Source organism: Myiozetetes cayanensis, unplaced genomic scaffold (genome assembly GCF_022539395.1).
Source record: "Myiozetetes cayanensis isolate MyiCay16 unplaced genomic scaffold, myiCay2020 scf3, whole genome shotgun sequence".
Classification (NCBI taxonomy): Eukaryota; Metazoa; Chordata; class Aves; order Passeriformes; family Tyrannidae; genus Myiozetetes; species Myiozetetes cayanensis.
In genome coordinates, this window is record NW_026087521.1 from 2,016,641 (window position 1) to 2,037,671 (window position 21,031).

Here is a 21,031-nt window from a genome sequence, read left to right on the forward strand (position 1 = left end):
CAGCATTGCCCAAGTCATTGTGAATGCAGCTTTCCACGGCCGTGTCAGCCCCAGGCAGACACCGAGCTCAGGAAAAGGTCCCCTGGGTGGTTCAGGTCTGTCAAAGTAATTGGGACCTTAAAACTGAGCCTTGGCACAGAACATGTCAGCCAACCTGAGCTCTAGGTGTTGCTGCTAATGCTGGCTGGAATTATGCATGCAACACGGTGCCCTGCACCGGGAGCACAGGAATTGCATAATTTTGTGCAAAAATAAATGTGTCTGTATTCTGTACAGGATGGGTTTGTGTATCTCCCTGCAAATACAGCCCCTGTGTGTGTGTGTATACAGCAGCCCTCTTCTAATCTGCTTGTTAACAAATACAGAATGTGATTATCTTTTTTTTTTTTTTACCCATATGAGCACTGCTCTGTCTCCTGCCTGTCTCTGATCCTGGCCATAGGTGGCCTGTCCAGCTCAGCAGTATCTCGAGACTCTCCAGCATGATTTGGAATTAGTTACCCTGCAGCAACAGCCGGGCAGGGCTCTAAGAATAACTTCCCATTGGCCTTTGAATGTGTTGGCAGAAGCTGGGCTTGTCCTGCCTTGCTGTGACAAAGTCACTGGAAGAGAAAATTTAACAGCAACTTAGTTTGTGCAGGTATTTATTTTTGGAATGAGGGGGGGTTGAGTTTTGCTGGAGAAAATTACAGCACTTTAGTTATAGTTTATCCTGGTATTTGTTTTTGGAATGGGGGAGGTGGTGGTGGTGGGGGGTTGAATTTGCTGCTGATTCTCTGCTGAAAGTGCCTGTTGTGGTTGTCCTGTGTCATCTGTTAAAAGGGACATCATGGGACTGTGGTGGGATGGATGTCAGAGTGCTCTTTATTTGGTGTTTTTTTTTTTTTCCCTTAAAATGTTCACAAAGCTGCTGCTTATCAGGGCTTTGCCCACAGTGCCTCGTTACAGCTCAGCACAGGGAGGAGAGTCCATCCCCAGTGCTGCTGCTGGGCTGGAAATTGTGTCTCAGCTGGATATCCCTGCTTGGACAAACATGGGACTCTCCATCAGAGCCCTGTCCCTGCTTCTGCCTTTCGGATCTGGGGGAATCTCAACTGCCCTTCAGCCTGCTGAAAAAATCCAACTCAAGTGGGGGACAGAAGCTTTTAACCAAAATGCTCTGAGGGGGAATCTCTGTAGAGGACATCTCTTGTTTGGTCTGATCTTGGGGGTTTCTTCTCAGGGAGAGTCTTGCTCTGAGCACAGCAGCTGCTCTGAGTCCTGTTTCATTTTGAACTTCACAAAAAGCACTGTTATGCCAGAATGGTTACAAATCATAAACAACTGTAATGCAGTTTTTATTATATTTGGAAGGGAAAGCCGAGAAAAGCGTGCGGTAGATTAGTATTGTTCAAAAAAATACCTGTTTGTGTTGTTTTCATCTGTAAAGAAGAGGTTGGGCTCTGTAGCAATCTCATATCTGCAGAAGATTCCTGGAATTTGGGAAGGGGGAGCTTTGGGGCAGAAGTATGGACTAGTCAGCCTTCTGATATCTCTTCAAGATCTCTTTCCAAGCCCCTGGAGACAGCAGAAGTAGTTTACTTCAGCTGACACATGCAAGTTTGGAACTACCAGATCGGGCCCTACTTGGCCTGGGTGTTACAGAAACATGGAAAAAGACTCATCTGACCTCATCTGACCTCTTGAGGGCTGAAAGACAGAGACCAGTTGGTGGAATAGCTGTTACATAGAAGGCAGAGTGATAAAATAACATGGCTGCCCAGGAGGTTCATGGGTGCCTAAACCCTCCCTCAGAAGCATTTAGGAATTTGGTCAGAGTTAGGAAGCGCAGAGGAAATAAAACAAGGAGGTATCTAATATTTTTTTCCCCCTCTTAATCTCCAGTACAGATGCCACTAGAAAAATATTGCTTACGGTTGCAGTAAACTGCAGCTTTCTTTTAGGTTTGGGAGAGCAAATGCCAGTTCAGCACCGCTCCTTCCCACTGGTGGTGATGTGTGTGTTGGACTGGAGAGCTGGCTGGGATTTGAGAAGGTCCAGCCATCCCTGTTTTATGGGACTCGCTCCTCTGCTCTCTTTAGCCACTCACATGAGAAGCTGAAGATGAAGAATTTGCTGTGTCAGATCTTTTCCCTGGCCCCATCCATAGCTGGTGGCTGCTGCTGCTGCTGCTGCTGCCTCCAAAAGGGGCTGGATACCTGCCATAAATGAAAGGAGGAAATTTTATGCTGAGTAAAGCACAAAGGGAGACTGTTCTCGCCTCTGCTGCAAACTCTGCATCACTGAAGAGAAATTACCACACCTCTGACTCTTTCCTCCCAGCAATACAGTATTGTTAACAGCATTTTCTTTATGTTCCTACTCCTGCTGTGTGCCCAGCCTATTTCTGACTGCAAGGCTCGGTGTAGTTGCAGGACTGATGGTCCTTCTCTTGGGGGTCCTGGGTCTCTGTGAGGACACAGCTTTGCCCTGAGTGAATCAGCTCGGCCTGGCCAGTTGTAAACTCTTCATTTGGGAGAACTTCCCATTTGCTCTGAACCAGCAGGTCCTGGTTACTGGTAAGTGAAGCTCATCTGGATTGCAGAATGCCTGATCCTGTGCTGCAAATCCACTGGCTTTACATCCCTCATTCTCCACAACCATCCAGGAGCTGAGCAACCTGGCCTAGTGGAAGGTGTCTGTGCCCGTGGCAGGGGGTTCGGACAAGATGGTCTTTAAGGTCCCTTCCAACCCAAACCATTCTGTGGTTCCATGATGCAGGTATCACCTCTGATTTTCCCAATCCTGTTGCTTTTACCCCATGTCTCTCAGACCACCCTGTTGCAGCTGCCTTTTGAGTATGTTGTGAAATCTCAGAGACTGGGGGTTCTCCCCTGGCTGCTTTGCCACTGGTTTCCTCACCTCCAAATATAGACCTTGGTGCTCCAACAACCAGTAGATCAAGGTCTAAAGGCTTTGTTTTTCCCTTTAAGTCCCACCTTTTATCCTTGCCAGTGTCTCTGCAAAGTCAAATATCCAGTGATCACAAAGTCACTGTGAATGTGGAGTTGCTCTCTCTGCCAGGCTTTCAGGAGAAAGCTGTATTACAGTCTCTGTCTTCTGAGATTTGGCTCTTTGTGGATTTATGTAGTGCTAATTACAAGACTTCAGCCTGAGAGAGAGGACTTGTGTCTCACAGATCCTCCCGAGATTGCCAAGCAGGGGGAAACATCCACCCACTGGCATCCAATGCAACATAAACCGTGCTGAGCAGCCTCAGCCAACAAGAAAACAGCTGCCTGCTGACTCATGGAGAAAGCTGAGGTCAGATACCCTTTTTCCTTGCTGTTTTAGGGCTCCCACCTGAAAAATTTAAAGACTTCATTTGGGGTCTCTTCAGAGACCTCAAAGCCTTGAAGGGAATGTGTGAAATTTGGAAATTTGCTCCTGAGGAAGGAAAAAGCAATCCTAAAATGCTGTAAGTGATACACAAGCTGGGGAGACCTGCTGGGATGAAGTCCAGTTCATTTTCTTTTCAATATTCATCATTCCTTTAGGGGCAGTGGCTGTGTTTGTTCCTCTTGGTGTCTGGAGCTGAGCAGGGTCTCCTTACTGTGAAGTGCTGTCCTGATTTCAGCTGGGATAGAGGGAATTTCCCCTCTGTAACTGGTGTGGTGTGTTTGGGATTTGGTGTGAGAGTTGTGTTAATAGCACACTGATGGGTTTAGTTGTTGTTAAGCAGTGTTTATACCAACACCAGGACTTTTCAGCTTCTCAGGCCCTGCCAGGGAGAAGACTGGAAATGCACAAGGAGCTGGGAGGGGATACAGGCAGGACAGCTGACCCAAACTGGCCAAAGGGATATCCCACACCATCCTAACTTCTTGGCCACCTTGGCACTGCCAACCCCACGAGAGCTGCACTTTAGGGAAATACAGTAGAGAAAAGCTTTTTGCTGGGGAGAACTGAATCCCAGGACTGTACAATAACTTTGTTGGGGACAAGAATAAGACTTTGAGGCTGAAATCAACCTGACACTCCGGATTTTGGCAATACTTTGCTTTTTTTCCAGTGCTTTGGACCCATCTGATCTCATACACACGTTCCTGAAGGGTAGATCAACCAAGTTAGGCACTGCTGTGGCATGGTTTGGTTAAAATCAATGACCTTGTGTGCTCCTGCTACAATAGTTTGGTCGTCTGGGGGTTTACACTTGCCCAGATAATGTGAGAAGGACTAATTTTAATGGATTTATCCACAGGATACTTTCAGAAGGCCAGAAAATACTGTTACCTGTGTCACGGAGGGTGTAATTGTTGGGAGATTGGGTCCCTTCCGACTCAGGATGTTCCATGATTCTATAGCATCCCCATCTGCTCCAGAAAAGAGAGTTTAACTCCGGTCTCTGGATTTGTAGGTTATTTCCATGACCCCAAAACTCCATTCCCGTTTCTGTGACACTGAATATTTGTACTCTTTCATTCGAGCCTCTCTAGCAAATTCCTGGAGGAACTGAGAAATCATTACTAAACCTCCCTGCTCTCCCTTCCAAGCACAGAGGAGCACAGCTCTGACCTGCTTTTGCAGAGAGGAAACCAAGCCTGAAAAGCAGGAAGGGAAACCATCTACATGCAGTTTTATCACATGGGGGAATCAGGAGAAAAGGAAGAAAGTCCCACTCGTGGCCTGTGTTAATCCCATCATTTAATACTCTTCTGGCACTGACACAGGTAACAAGGTGATGGGCAACATCTGAGTGCCCCAGGAGAATAATCTGTGTGATGAGGGAAGGCTGTGTTGTCCTGCTGTAGCTTAATTCCCGTGCAAACAAACTACTCCTGAAATTAATCTCTTTATTTGGGACAAGCTGCAGTTTCCGCTGGGGTCTGTTCATGGCGGTGAGCTCTGAAGAAAAGATGCTCTGGTGTGGGATGTCCTCAAAGGGAGACTTGCCTTCAGCTTGGACAGGTTGTGAGTTCAGGGAGAAAGGATTTAGCCTAAGTTAGAAAGGATTTAGGCCAAGTTAGAAGCCAGGCTTTGTTGGGGGAGCTGTTGACAATGTCTCTGTATGAGTTTTCTCGCCGTGTCGGCTCCCAAAGAAAAGCTTCTATCCATGGTAATCAGGGTTTATTAAAGGAAGCCATGAAAAAAAAGTCTTTAGATGAGATTAAAAGGATTGTGTAGCTGCACTTGGTGCTGAATTGCTCTGTGCTGGCTCCAGCTCTGGGCGTCTGCCTCGTCAGCATCCCGGGAAATGAATGGCTGTGCCTGAGTGCAGCAAAAGTAAACAGAGGAGCGTGCTGCCTGATTAGTGCTGGGCCTCATTAACCACCCAGCCTGTGCCATTGGAATTGTCCCTGAGTCCTGGGTGCTCTTGGCTTCCTCCAGCCAGGTGCTGCCTGCTGGAGAACTCCCTAAGTCCATCCCACCAGCCATGGGACTCCAGCGTTGTGCCAGACCCACTGTACAGAACCACATGGTGGGGTTTTCTTCCCCTCCCAGTGCTGTTTTTCAGCACTTTTTTTTTTTTTTTTGGCGTGTTCTAGGTTTTGATATGTGTTTTTGATCTGGAGCCCCTGGCTGGAGCTGGAGCCAGGGTGGGATTTCTTCCATGCCTTTTTGTATCCAGGCTCTCCCATATGATTCCACTCATGTGCTGCTGACCTTGTGGTGTCCCTGCTGCCAACGAGTGACCGTGGCAGGGGACCTGGTGATGTGACTCTGTTTGCCACCTTTGGTGGCAGGAGGGTTGTTTGTGTGTGTGAGTGAAATGGGGAGATGCTGTTGTCTCCTGTGTTCACCCAGTGACATGTTCCTTTCAGGAGCTGTCATTGGAGTGGGGTGGATTTGTGCCAGCCTCTAGTACAGGCACACGACCACGGCTTCTGTGAGGTTGTCAGTCAAAACCTGAATGTCCCACTTCTCTCTTTCCCTGCACACTTCTCCCAAGTCCTTTCCTTCCTCTCAGATGACAGATCAGTCCTTTGTGTCCTCTTTATTCCTGATTTATTCCTACCTCCTTATCCATAGCTCTTCCTTCTTGACTTTGTCCCCTTGAAACCTGCTGCATTTTGAGGATATATTTATCATTCCCTAACTTTCCCATTTAATAACCAGAGTTACAAGAAGTTTGGAAAGTTTATCCCTCTTAGGTTTTTTCACATCCAGACTTTTCTTGTCTAGGTGCCTCACCTATTTACCACGGAGCTGCATGTTGTGGAGCCTTGGGATTGTGTCCTGGAGAGCCCTGAGCAGAATTCTCTAACTCAGTGATCTCTACCCTTTGCTAGAAATGACCAATAACACTACAAAACTAACCACACTGTGGGGCAGCATCCTAACTTGCTGTCCTTCAGGAGGAAAACAGTTCTTAACCCAAACTCTGGGAATTCAAGGCATCCTATGGGGAATGTGCTATTTGCAAGCCATGAAGTTGAGCCTCCAGTTCCACAGGCAAGAGAGTGTGGTGTGAGACCTTCTGTGGGAGCTGACTCTGAAACCTTCCTCTGACCATGGAAGGAACCCTGTCTGAAGGAGCTGAATTTGCTGTGTTACCATCCCAGGGACCTTGAATGTGCTGGTGAAGAGGCTGCTGTGGCAGGAGCCACGTGGAGGGATGATCTCATCTCACACATGAACCCTACGTGGTGGGTCATGGCATCCCTGGTGGAAAAGGCCGGTGAGCCTGGTCATTGTGGGAAGGCAGTTTGGGCTTATTTTGGAAATACCCAGCTCAGAACCTCAGCCCAGACCTCCCTGCCTGCTGGCTGAGGCCTTTTGTTTACGTGCTTTGTTTTTAGAATGTAATTAACTCGCTTGTAATTTGAGCAGCCTAAGAGGCTGAGTATGTCTGTGCCACTGGACTACTTGTCTTCCCAGCTGCTGTGATTTCTGCTATCCAGAAATGGGGTGATTCTCCTCAGTGCATCCTCTCAGGGGTAGTACAAAACCTGCTCTATTCTGCAAGCTAAACATCCAGGCCTCCTTGCCCCTGACCTCTGCTGTTATTTATTAGTTGAGCCAAATTATAAATCGTAGCTCTAAGAGGCTCAAGGGCTGAGGGTGCAGGGCAAATAGCACAAGCAGATGGAAATATGCAGAGGGAAAATTCTGCTCCCTGGGCTGCTCAGGTGGCTGATGGAAAATGGAAAGACAGCCCAAGAGTCCTGCTCTCCCTGCTTTGTCCCAAAATGCTGCTCCTGTGTGTGCTTGGTGGCTATTGGTGCTCTCAGACTATTGATACCCTTTTCTCTCCAGGTGAGCATCTTCCTCCATCAGGTTCAGTATTTTTGAAGTGCCTTTGTCTGCTACTAAAGGGGCTCCTCATCCAGCCTTCCTGGAGTTTCTCACTGGGGTCTCTGGTTTCCAGGTCAAATTTGCTGTCTTTCCCTGGAACAATCACAGAATGGTTTGGGTTGGAAGGCATCAAGAAGGTTTTCCTCACCATTCCCTTCCTCTACAAGTTACAGTCTCACCTTCAAACGATTCTCACCTACTTGGGCCTGGAAGACTTCATGTCTGGAGTGTGTCTCTTCTGATTCTGTGTTGGCTCTTTGCTTTAATGGGCAGATTTCCTCCTGTTGTTGCAGGTGCTGTGGTCCTGATGCTGTGATGACCTTTGGGCAGAGGGTTCCTCTTGGAGAGAGGGGCTGTTTGTTACCTCTTCAGTCTCTGGGTCATGACAGTTCCCATTTCCCTGCCCTGCAGCTCTGCTGGCTCTGTAGAGCAAAATATAGCAAAATATTGGGGTAAAAAAGTATCTTTTTAGTACTTGAAAAGAATAATTTCTTCCTAGATCTGTCCAGTTCCTGATCAAGCCAGTGTGTTAGAAATATGGATCATAACTCATAAGTGACAGGAGCTGGTGTTCAGGGTCACCACGGGATGTTTCTGAACACAGGACTCAAACAGGGACAGCTTCCCTCTTCTACTGCTCTCCCAAGGAGGGGCTCTTTGGAAAGAGGAGTGGCTGTGTGGGGAGAGCTCATCCCACCCCTGCTCTATCTACCATATTAAAGGTTATTAAAAGCCTACGTGACCAGCCTGCCTGTCCCTGCAGAGCCTGCAAGAGAGTCTTGCAAACTCTGCAGTATAAGCTTGATTTTATTAAATATTTGCTTGACCAGAAAGGCAGAGCAGAACAGGGTAAACATGCCTAAAGTAAATGTGGGATGACCTTTGTCCGTCATCCATCCAGTGCCTGCGGCTGCTGCGGCTGGGAGGGCAGGGGGAGGTGAAGGTGATCATACAACAGCTTTGAAATTCTGGCTGCTGCGAGAATTTTGAAATATTTGGGGTGGCATAAAAGTGGTGGCTGCTCTACAGGCCCAGACTTACCCTTTTCCGCTATCAGATCTAATCAGCCTACAGGTCAAAAGAATGAGGGATTTATTCTCTCTGTTATTTCTTGAAGGAAATTTTTCAGTCCCGCTGGCGTTGGCAGAGCTGCATAGAAGTGAAAAAGCTGCAAATCCAGACCTGTGTCACATCTTCCTCCCTGCTGGGATCTGCAAACAGTGATTTTTTTTTTTTTTCCTTACCTCCTCCTTGTGCCAGCCTGGCTGTCATCACTGGCTATGCTCCTGATTTCAGCAAAGTCACTCTGTGACAGAGGTGATGGGACACTGGCCTGCAGGAGCAGGGCTGGGGCTTGCCTTGTGGTCTTTTTAAGATTGAGGACAAGTTTGTGAAGTTCTGATTTGGATGATAAAGAGGGATGAAGGGTCTGTCCACCACTGATGAGAGCTGTGGGGTCAGCACTCACTGAGTAGCTTGGCTTGTGAGGCCTGAGGTGGTAGAACTCCATCTCCCACGGGTTCTGTGGGGCCATTAAAAGCCAAAGCTGTTCTAGGTGCAGAAGCAACCAAAGAAGTGAAGGGAAAGGGATGAGATGGATGTGGTGAGCAGGAAGATGTGTTTCCATGGGGCACGGTGATGTGCTCAGCAGATTACTATGTTTGAATCCCATCCTGATCTCACACTCTGTTAAAACCTGGGTTTTAAGAGACTGAGTGGTGCAAGGAATCCCTCATCCCTCTCTGTGGAAAATCACCAGGCTGGTCCTTGGGTCATTAGTTTTCCCACTTCACGGCCCTTTAGACTTTATTACTGCTAATAGGTAGGTAACACCTTTCTCCTCAGTCACCTGAGATTCCCAGGGGAGCTGTATCTCTCTCCAGGATGATGTTTTCTTGGCTGTGAAGTGAGTGGAGAGTGGTCTCGTGGTGAGAGCCCAGGGGAAGGAGGAGACCCAGCGCTCAGCTCGCTCCGTGCTTGGCCACCTGCCCTTCGTAGATGTGGCTGTGACAGCTGGCACACCACAGCTCCTGTGTCTGTACTCCAGGCTGGACCAGCACGAGGCAGCTTTGATCTGGAAGCCACAGAGATCCTGTTCAAACAGGACCATCCCGGACCAAGGTCTCCCTGGAAGGATGGTAATGTCAGACCAGGGCTGGCTTCTCCCCAGCAAACTCCAAGGGCTGCAGAAGAGCTCAGCATCCATCTGGACCTGTCCCTGCAGGCAGGCCCCTGACCTTCTCTAGGCTTCAGTCCCTCATCCAGAAGAGCAGGATAATAATCCTTCTCCAACTCTGGTGTCTCAGATAGCAAATACACAGTTGGGCTGACATTGGCAGTGCAAACAGCAAAGCTGGTTGATGTTCCTACCGTGAGCCTTCTGCACCTCTCCGGCTTCCAGGGAATATTTGTGCTGCGCCGTGGGGCTCGTGTGTGTGTGATGGAGAGCAAAAGGGTGCTGATTTATGACTCTGCTGTGTGATTTCTGCTCTTTCTACCAGCATCTTTTCTTTCAGGAGGGCTCCCTTTGTGTTGGTTTTAAGTAGAGAGCTCAGAGTCGAGAAAGGGAGGATTAGCAATTAAATAAGCTCTGATGATGGCATGGCTGTGAAGGGGGGAGGAGGAAGGAATACTCCATAGTAATGTACTTTTGTTTTCTTTTTGCTTTGCTTGTAGGACAAAATCTGCCGGGGAATTGGTGTTTTGAAGACTTTCACGGCTTTTAATCCTGTTCCCTTGGGAATACAAACCTCTCTAATCATGTCACCGGCCATGTGGAAATGGACTTGCCTGGTTTCTCACCTCCTGCTGTCCACCACAGTGTCACCTCTTGCCAGGCAGCAGCCACTCCATCCAAAGAGGCCCTTCATCACCTTCACTGGAGAACAATCAGAGGGAAACTTCAACCACTTGGTGGTTGACGAAAGAACGGGGCACATTTACTTGGGGGCCGTCAACAGGATCTACAAACTCTCCAGTGACCTGAAGGTCCTGGTGACCCACGAGACAGGTCCTGATGATGACAATCCCAAGTGTTATCCACCCAGGATAGTCCAAACCTGCAACGAACCCCTGACACCCACCAACAACATAAACAAAATGCTCCTCATAGACTACAAGGAGAACCGGTTGATAGCCTGTGGGAGTCTGTACCAGGGCATCTGCAAGCTGCTGAGGCTGGATGACCTCTTCAAGCTCGGGGAGCCCTTCCACAAGAAGGAGCATTACCTCTCTGGGGTGAATGAGAGTGGCTCTGTTTTTGGAGTCATTGTTTCTTACAGCAACATGGATGACAAGCTGTTCATTGCCACCGCCGTGGACGGCAAACCGGAGTATTTCCCCACGATTTCCAGCAGGAAGCTCACCAAGAACTCCGAGGCGGATGGGATGTTTGCATACGTCTTTCATGATGAGTTTGTGGCCTCTATGATCAAGATCCCCTCAGACACCTTTACCATCATCCCTGACTTCGATATCTACTACATTTATGGCTTCAGCAGCGGGAACTTTGTCTACTTCCTGACTCTGCAGCCTGAGATGATCTCGCCGCCTGGCTCCACCACGAAGGAGCAGGTTTACACCTCCAAGCTGGTCCGGCTTTGTAAGGAGGACACAGCCTTTAACTCCTATGTGGAGGTGCCCATCGGCTGTGAGAAGAACGGGGTGGAATACAGATTGCTCCAGGCAGCCTACTTGTCTAAGGCTGGAGCCATCTTAGCCAGGTCTTTGGAGGTTGGCCCTGAGGATGATATCCTCTTCACAGTCTTCTCCAAGGGGCAGAAAAGGAAGATGAAGTCCTTGGATGAGTCTGCTCTTTGCATCTTTGTCCTGAAAAAGATCAACGACCGCATCAAGGACAGACTGCAGTCCTGCTACAGGGGAGAGGGGACCTTAGATCTGGCCTGGCTCAAAGTCAAGGACATTCCCTGTAGCAGCGCGGTAAGTGAAGCCCCTGAGCACCCAACCTTTACCTCCTCGTGCGCTCACAGGTCTTGTCTTCAGCTTACCCAGTTTCTCAACCGTTAAAACAGGGACCAAAGAACTGGGACTGCCTTGTCCCGGTCCTGGCTCTGCCTCCAGCTCACCACACCCCTAATTTAACCAGTTCATACCTCAGTTTGCTTGTGGACAAGCTGATGAAGGTATCATCAGACGTGCTGTGTTTGGTGATGAGCTAAACCAAGAGGCCTTGAATTCTTCAGGAGGAATTTACCTGTTCTAATTACTTCACTGTGCAAATCATAGGGGTGAAATAATTATGACCCAAAACACAATTTTGGCTCAAACCTAAACCAGAACCAGGGCCTGGAGAGTGTCAACGGCTTGTGCCGGTTTCTGTGTGCACTGGTGTAATTTAATTTCCCGGGGCTGGAGTTGGAGCAGGATTTATTTAGGGAGCTTTGTGAAGCCGGGGCTTCATTTCTTCTAGGGCTGAGGAGCACTGGTCATTAACCATCAAAGCCCCTCTCCTTCCGCTCTCCAGCCAGCTCTGCCGTCGCCTCTGCTCTGAAAAATTAAGGCCTGGCTGCAGATCAAGGATTAAATACTGCAAGATTTAAGGGCAGGATTGGGGAAGAGGCTGGTCGGGCTGACCTACAGATGGTCTGAGGAAATTGTCTTGGTTTGTTCTGCCGGTTCACTCGAGTGTCATTGCAGGAATGTGCCTCAGCCCCTCCAGCCCAGGGGTGGCTTTGATAGCGGGCACAGACATGGGCATTAGGGCCGGCTCGGAGCCGGGCTGGAAGAGCTGCTTCTCCGGGCTTTGATTCCCGGCCTTAATTAGCTCTTTCAAGTGAGAGGCAAGTTCAAGTCTGAGCAAAGGGAATATGAGGAACACCAGAGTGCTTTCCTGCCCCGTAATCTCAAGGCAGGCAGGGCTCGGGATGTGGGATTGCTCCAGCTCTCCTTTGTGCTCAAGCCTCCTTTGCTGGGGGATTCCTGCTGCTCCTCCTTGGCAGGACAAAGGATGGACCACAAGGAATGCAGGTGGGAATTTCATTGCAGGGGGGGCTGATCCTGCCTTACTCTGCCTTAATTCCCCTTTACACCAGTGCCCTCAGTGTCCTAGCTTGACCTTGCACTTCATCCTCCCACACTGAATCTGTGGAGGGACAAGTCCTTCATATTAGTTGGGATCTCTTCTGCCTGGACCCGTAAAGCTCCCCATGGAGTGTTGCACAGGGAGAAAGATTGTGGCCCAAATCTGGCTTTGATTTTTTTTTTGTTTAGCTGCAAGGCCTCTGCACATTCAAAGAGCTGCCTTTAGATTTAAGCTGGGAGCTTCCCACTGGAGTTTCTTTCCTGGGCTGTTAAGCCTCTCCATGCATTTGCATATCTGCTCTGCTTGTGCTCCGTACTAACGTTTGCAGTGTTGGGCCTCTCAAATTAGGAGGTTTGAAACCTCTCAGTCCTGGTTTCTGTGGCTTTAGACAGGAGCAAAAAGGCCAACAGCACTCTTGTGTCCCTTGGGGTGAGTCCCAAAACAAGAAGACTGATGTCTCAGACTGAATTTGAAAGGACCAGACTGCAGAAGGGGGAGAGAGGACAAGGAGCCAGGGGCTGGGTGACACAGTGGGGAAAAAAAAAAATGTTAGAGCATATTTGTGAGTGCATTTCTTCCCTGTGAATCAGAGATGCTAATGCTAAGCTGGGAAAGAACCTGGAGATGCTTGAATTAAAAGAAGGGAGTCTGAAGAGTGTAACTAAGTAGGCTGTCCTCTCCTTAAATGAGCCTACTTAGAGCTGCTGGCAAGCCCTGCCTGAGATCAGCTGTGCTGCCCGAGGGAAGAGGTATTAGTGACTTGGCTGCTGCAAGAGGTTGCAGAGTCCAGCAGCTAAGCTTGGAAAATATTTGATGGTTGGGGAAGTATTCTGGAGCCTGGATGTGTGTCTGTGAGGGCCCTGTCTCCTTTGCTGATGTCCTGTTGCCAACCAGCCCCCAGCGCTGCTGCTCTGCCTCTCAGCACATGTGTTCGGAGCAGCCCTAAAACCAATTACAAGGCCATCAGGGAGACTTTTCCCTGGTTTTGTGTGGATGTCAAATGTTTCCCTGCCGGTGCAAATAGAGGCTTAACCTTCCTGCCATGCAGGCTGGAGGTGAACTTCAGCTTTGCTGCCCTGCCTTCAGCAGCCGAAATCCTGCACGTGAACGGGTACACAGCTGATGTGCCTGGCACTGAGCATTTTAAATTAAGAGAGGAGAAATTTGCGTTAGATTTTAGGAAGAAGTTCTTTACACAGAGAGTAGTGAGGCCCCGGCACGGGTTGACCAGCAAAGCTGTGGCTGCTCCATCCCTGGAAGTGTTCAAGGTTGGACAGGGCTTGGAGCAACCTGAGATAGTGGGAGGTGTCCCTGCCCATGGCAGGGGGTGGAATGAGATGAGCTTTAAGGTCCCTCCCAACTAAAACCATTCTATTATTCCATGAATCTTTGTGGTATTAATTGCAGGGTTATGGAGCTGGATTCACTGCACCATCCTCACCTCTTGTGCATGGTCAGGTCTGGCTTTTAGTAACAAACTTTCTTTTATTTTTTCTAATATTTCTGAGAGAGCAATAACTGATTCAAAGGGGATCCACATTTTATGATTCTTCTGCTCCTGCCTTGATGTAATGCTCGCTCAGGGCGATTTCAGAACAAGAGAAATCTCTTGGGGACCAATCCCAGCACAGCTCTCCTAATCTGCAATATGCACACAAATAATTACAGGGAGGTGGGAGAAGAGTCTCTTGGCCCTGCTGCTAGTAGAGTCTGTACCTTCTCTAGTCAGGCAGCTTGGTTGCAGATGGATCTGGGAGATTTGAGGTCAGGTAGGCCCTTGGCAAGCTGGGCTGGACAAATTGTGTCTCATGGTCAACATGCAGCAGGAGGATTTGGGTTCCCAGATGTCCTGCAAGGCTGGATGTCCTGGAAACTTGCCCTGATCTGGTTTGCAAACACAACATGAGGGCAAAGATGGAGAGGCAACTGTGTAATGAGCCCATGATTACCCTGTGCCAAGTTCTTGTGCTTGTTGCAGATGTTGGTAGTGTGATAGAAGCATTTCCAGAACAGGAAATGCAAATATCCAGAGATGAGTGGAGAATCCTCAATGTTCATTCCTCTCCTATCCTTATGTTACAGCTGTCCTCCTTGTAATCTTCAGCATAGATCGGGAAAAAAAAGATAGATTTTTATGTCTGGGCAGCTGATTTGCAAATTGGTGATGTTCACTCAGGTGATAAATGGTTTAGGTAATACCTCTCTGCAAATGCAGGATAATAGCTAATGTTTAAAGAGTGCACTTGACCCCAAACGCTTAGAAATTCATATAATCAGAGAAAAACGAGGCTGGGAAAAAAATAATAAAAAAAAAAGATTCTTATGAGGTCATCTGATTTGCCCTTCTGCCCTACTTAAAACATTCCTGACAGATGTTTGTCTCACCTGTTCTTAACCTCCGGCAACGGAGGTTCCTCTCTCTCTGCTCGATCTGCCTGCGCTGTGGGGAAGCTTTCCCTCATTCAAATCCAAATCTCCTCTCTGGATACTGAAGCCATCCCTGCTTATACAGTCAGAGGGCACCTTCAAAGCCTCTGACACACGAGGCTCTTGTTATACAGTCATGGAAAAGCGACCACTGCAGTGTGGTTGGTGCAGGAACGCGTGGAGCGGTGGGAGAGGGGCTGTAGGGGACACACAGGGTGTTGGAGGAAGGAAGGGCTGTTGTCAAGGGGAAAATGGGCTTCTTAAAGCAGGAAACAAACTTATGATGGGCTCAGAAGGCTGTGGTTTAAATAGGCTTCGTGAACTTTGTAACTGAGCAACCTGCTCTAGTGGAAGGTGTCCCTGCCTTTGGTGGGGGGGTTGGAATGAGATGATTTTTAAGGTCTCTTCCAACCTAAAGACAAGAGGGCATGGTCTCAAGCTCTGCCAGGGGAGGTTTAGGTTGGATATTAGGAAGAAATTCTTTACAGAGAGGGCAATCAGCCATTGGAATGGGCTGTCCAGGGAGGTGGTGGATTCTCCATCCCTGGCATTTAAGCTATTTAAGAAGAGACTGGATGTGGCACTTAGTGACAATGTCTAGTAACTGTGGTGGTTGTAGATCAAGGGTTGGACTTGATGATCTCAGAGGTCCTTTCCAACCTGTCTGATTCTATGATTCTATGATTCTATGATTCTGTGATTCCGTGATTCCATTATATAGTTGGTGTACAATGGATTTCTTAAAAAACCCCAAACCAAACCAAACCATGGTATGAGAGGAGGATGGAGATATAAATGTGCCCTTTCTGTACAGGAATTGATCATTGGAGGGGGGAGATTTTTTTGATTTTCATTATTATGAAATAGGATTAATAGGTGCATTTTGAAGCCCAGTGAGAATTCCATTACTGGGCACAAACTGAGGCTTCCCCTCTACCTTGGGGAGCAAGCAGGTGAATGGCTGTGTGGGACATACAAACATGGATAGAGAAGAGGAGAGTATTAGAGACTGACCCCAAAAGCAGCTCAAGGGTGCCAGGGGAGATGGAGAGGAGAGGGAATCCTTGCTGGACCTTTGGCTTGCAGCAGAGCCCCAAACACAGTGTGCTGTTGGCACGTGCTCCTGGCTGTCAGCTCGGGAGCTGGTTGCCTCCCAGGGCTGCTCTCCTGGGAGATCCTGGTCCCCTCATCAGCCTGATGGGTCTTGCAGCATCACCTGCTGCTCTGCAGCCTAACAGACTCCAGTCCCTGAGATGAAGAGGTGTCACCTCCATCGCTGCAGCTTTCACCGGATACGCAGCACAAATATCTGCCCGAGATAATCAAAGTGTCTGTCCCCAACTATCTCCTGCCTTCTGCCGGTATTTTCTTTTCCTTTTGGCAGGAAATGGGGTTTGACTGTTTAAATTACTGCATTCAATCTCTTCCTGTTTTTCATGGCAGCGCTGTCACTTGGGGGAGAAATGAAATGTTTTCAGGCCAACAAAAGGCCTCGTGCAAAGAGCTGGGCAATATTTTCCCAGCACTTTGCTAACAGAAGAAGATGTTTGGGACCCAAGTCACCGTCTGACAAGTGACTTGGCTATAAAGGCTTCCTGTGCTTCTGGTGCCTGAGTGTTTAATTCCCCAAAATCTCTTTGAAGATGCTGCTGATGAGATCCCTGAGAGTCCTGCATCTCCTCCTCAAGTGGGCTCTGCTCTCCTGCTCCCTCCTGCTTTCCCTGCATCCCCCTGCTCACCAAGCAAGCACTGCTGTTGGGATGGGATTTAGCTGAATGCAGGAGGAGGCTGTGGAGGGCATATTTCTGATTAATCCTTCCACGAATGGTTGTTGGGCACATTTGGATGCCACTTGGGTGCACATTTTCCTTGGGCAGCACAAGCACCTCAGCCAGGATGAACACTGGGGCTGATCCATGGGCTCTGTTCTGCTCCATGTCCCCAGGTTAGGAAGGGCCTTTTTCTAGTTCAGGTGGTAGAAAGGCTTGTGGATGGGATGGGATGGTCAGTTTGATTCCTGGCAAGGCCACAGTTGGTGATATGGCCAAGATTTTTCTATAAACAGCTTATTTCATGATATTCCTCTTCCCCCCAGGGCTTGGATTTGCCATCTCTGGTGTTAACAGGACACACAGAACCCCTGAGACACCAAGATGGGGAGCAGCATTATCCTTGTTTTACAGGAGGGTTGGGAAAGGCATAGTGAAACATAGCCCTGGGAACTCCTGGATCTTAGAGCTGTGCCCAACTATTCCCAGGAAAAGGGAATATCATCCTTGCCACTACATTCCCTAGTGGCATGGGGGACAGAAAAACAGGGTCATCCTGAAAGAAGGACATGGGCTGGAGCTGCTGGAAAGAAGCAGTGCTTCAATGAAAAAAAAAATCACTTTACAATAAAAAGTACAATAAAAGCAGGAATTGCAATCCCTATCTGTCATTTCCCCCATCATTTTTCCCACAAAAGGGAAAGAGTGGGGTAAAAGGGAATGTTAGCTTTTTGCTTAGCCCTTGGGAAGAGGAATGTGAGGAAGGAGATCCACATGATCCTGATGCTTTGACATCTTGCACACACAACCCCAGCCCCTTTCTCTTGGCAGGGTCAGTCTGTACATGATCCTGACACTTTCCCATAGGAATGACTCCATCACAGGAATGAGCTATTGGTTATTTTGTTAGACCTTGTAGTGCCCCTGCTTGCCAGCTGGGCTATCCTAAGTCATCCCAAGTGTCAATGCCACTCCTGCTTGCACAATAGGTCTTTTTGTTCATCTCAGCTGGAAGGACAAGAGTTTTGGGTACACGTTTTACATACAGGTCTTTACTCCAAATTATGTAGACTCGTGTTGCTGATCCAAAGGGTTCATGGTCAGTCAAGGTCAGTTCTTGGTCAACTTCTAACAGTGTTTTCTTCTTCTCCCTCTGAAAATGCAAATAAGAGCAGGAAACCCCCTTCCAAAAAATGACAGAGTGCAGTGTTTGGAAAGGCAGAACCCTCGGAAATACGGTAATGCCTCTCTGGGAATGCCCACTGGAGACTCACAGACTGAGCAAACAGGCCTGTGGCTGCCAGATCTGTGTTTGTATAATTGGTCACAGCAGTTTGTGTTGGATGGGAGCGTGTTTGTGTGTGTGTGTGTGTGCAGAGCGTGTTGTCCGAGGGACTCGCTCAGAAACTTTGATAAGAGGTGACAGGGACACTGCGGGGCTGGAGAGGGTGGAGGCTGAGCTGAGGAGGCAAGAGGGACAAGAGGTGGAGCCCTGTGGTTTGTGCATCTCCCCCATGCACCTTTCTCTCCTCATTTCCCCACCTCCAACAGGCCCGACCGACATCGCACCTGCAAAACTGGCCGTGCTCCGGGATGAAAGACATTCCAGCAGGGAGAAATGTCCTGTTATCTTGCCACGTGAGCAGCTCAGGGAGCTCTCCCCAGTGACACAGCTGGTGTTTCTCATGATTGTTGTCAGGGCTGGAAGTGGCCAGGGATGTCTGGGGCCGTGCTCCTCAGGCTAATGGAGAGCAGCTGACTCGGGAGCTCCAGTGCTCCGAGCAAGGTCCTGGCCCCTCTGAACTGGAATTAGGAAATTCTTCCCACCTCCTCCCCTCTGAGGTGAGCAGCAGGCTCATTAACTAATTAGCCATCGAGCAGCATGCCTGGTGTTAGTGCTGGAGACAGGATGGTTGGGATTTAATGGAGCTGCAGGAATAAGACCTCCAGGCTTTCCCATTGACATACATGCCCATGGCTGAGCAGTGCTGAGTGAGCACCCCAGGGCTTCTCCAGCACCTCCCTGAGCTCTTAGTTCAGCTGGATATGGCTGCTGGCAACACCCCAGACCTCCAGACATCCTCAAAAGCCCACCATTTATTCAGGTGGGGATGTATATCCCAACCTGGTGAGAGCTCCTTTGCAGGGGTTCCTCAGGCAGCACGTGGATCATCATCTATTTTCCACTGGTGGTGACTCTTCCTCCCATGTGCCACCTCTCTGCCTTCAGCCAGCAGGGATAAGGACACTTCCCTGCCTCTGTAAAGTGTTCTGCACTCCAGGCAGGAAAAAAGTGGATTTAGAGGCTCTGGAGGAGAGAAAAACAAAAACTCTTAATCCCCTACATCAACTGCAGCTTGCACTTAAGGGCTGCAAAGCAGGGCCTAATTGCAGGAGAGGATGATTGCATTTGAGGCATTGAGTAGGTTCCTCAGTATTAAACACCTGTCCTTGAAAAGAGACTTCCAGATCAGTGCATGCAGAAATAATGCTGGCAGTAATTAATTACCTTCTTATCGTCCCCAAACCCCCATCTTGAAACCTCTCTTTCCAAGATCCTCATTGTCCTGAGGTGTGTGTGTGGGGGAATACACATTCACTGGGAACAAAAATACATGTGCACTGGAAAAAACCTCCTTCTCAGAACTGTTTATTTAGTTCCCGAGCAATAAAGCAGGAGGCAGCCCTGTGCCTTTAAGTGGCCGGGTGCCAAAGCCTCTCACAGAGCTGTTCTGCTCATGTTTGGGTGACCCTGCTCACACAGAGTGCTCACTGAGGGCCATGGAGTCGCTGTTGTGTCTGAGATATTCCAGGCTCAGCTCCCTCCCCCACCGCCAGTCCTGTCCCTCCACCACCTTGGCTCTGCCTGAGCAGCTCAGCATCCCTCTGCATCCACCCCCAGGCCCTGGTGGTCCCTGCAAGTGAGCAAGGTGCCAGCTTCTCCACCACTGCCAGTTGGTGCCAACTTCTCCACCACTGCGCTTCTGGCCACGTGGACAATTAGATTTGTTTCTGGGAACTGGCCTTTGCTGCTTCCCCTGCCAGCAATCCAGGCTGTTTTCTTCTGTGGTCGAGCCCTGCGGTCGCCTGTGGCTCAGCTTTGCATTTTTGGAGGGTTCCATATGTTCTCCCCTCATTCCCTTCCACGCCAGGAGATCAGCGAACCCCGCAAACCTGACCTCGGGTTGCCTCTCCACAGGAGGTTGCCTTGCAGGTCAAGGAGAACGTTTGTGCAAGAGGGTTTTTTTTTTAAAAAAAAAAAAGAAAACAAACCAAAACAAAAAGCAGAAAAGCAAACCCCAGATGTCCTGGAAGAGCCAGCAGCAAAGTGGCTGCAGCTCCCTTGGTGAGCACGATGCTATTTAAAGCAACTCCAGAGAGGGGAAAGACGAGTGTGGGAGTTTGGACAATGCCCGTTCTGTTGAGGAGGGGGTCGAGGGGGTGCTGGATCCAGCACTGCTTTCTGGGATAAATCCTCTGCAGACCCTTTCTCCCTCGCCTGGTGCAAGTGTAGCTGCTGGGGTGAAACACAGGGCAGGGTCTGTCTTAGAGCTTGGAGAATCAGCAAGGATATTTAGCCTTTGGGAATGATCTGATGTGCATGGTTATTTATTTATATTCCAGGAAACAGGGAAGACTTTTCTTATTCTCTCCTTGAACTATTAATGTTTTTCTACTTACCCAAATTCCATGGATGGGTCCCTGTTGTACCAGGTAGGATAATACAGATGTTGGAAGCAGTGTCCAGAAGACTGGAGATGGAAAAGGCTGTTTTACCCACAGAGAGGTGTCTGAATCACATCTGACCATATTTCTGCCCCACACACTCCCAGCCTGGCATCTGCATGACTTTGGGATGTAGCTTTTGCTCTAAGTTTGTTTTAGAGGTATTTTGTTAACAGTGTCTCAATCTTTGGGTGACACAACAACAACTTTGGGATGAAATGTGCTGTTTGCAGAGCCAGCATGGACCTGGCTGGGTAGAGCTGTTCAAATTCAGGATGGAGCTGGGGACCTGGGTGTCCTGGACACAACTATCTCCAATCAGGAACATGTTTTACTGAAATGCTGAGCTTTGTTGCACCTTCCTCCTGCAGAAAACTACACAGTACATAGGGCTTAACATCTCCTTTGTGCCAACAGCCCCCAGTTCCTTCAATTTAGGGGCCAGTAATCATTGCAGCCCCAATGTTTGCTGCTTTGTGGTGCAGATTCTCATAACATGTGGCTGCCCCATCCCTGGAAGTGTTCAAGGCCAGGTTGGACAGGGCTTGGAGCAGCCTGGTCTAGTGAAAAGTGTCCCTGCCTGTGGCAGGAGGGTGGAACGAGACAGGCTTTAAGGTCCTTTCCAACTCAAAGCATTCTATAATTCCATATTTAAAGTACTTGAAACTAGGAAAAGCAGGGCAGCCAGACAGATATGCAACTAAACAGTAAAGACAGAGGGACCTCTGTTTCCTCCATGCAGTATTGGAGCTGCTACAGCTGATAGAACATGTGGGTGACATTAGATCAGTAG

General features: G+C 48.8%; 1 protein-coding gene across 2 annotated transcripts in view; it reads left to right on the forward strand.

Annotated features, from left to right (window-relative positions):
- Nucleotides 1–21,031, forward strand: part of PLXNA4 (plexin A4) — a 437,461-nt gene that overhangs the window by 17,223 nt on the left and 399,207 nt on the right. The window contains exons 1-2 of one of the 2 annotated variants that reach the window (XM_050323731.1): nt 481–640; nt 9,952–11,214. In XM_050323731.1, the coding sequence (XP_050179688.1) occupies nt 10,036–11,214 (1,179 nt within the window). In that variant the 5' untranslated portion in view covers nt 481–640; nt 9,952–10,035. Of the gene's footprint in view, nt 1–480; nt 641–9,951; nt 11,215–21,031 lie in introns of those variants that run through there. The other variant, XM_050323730.1, reaches the window with a different exon arrangement.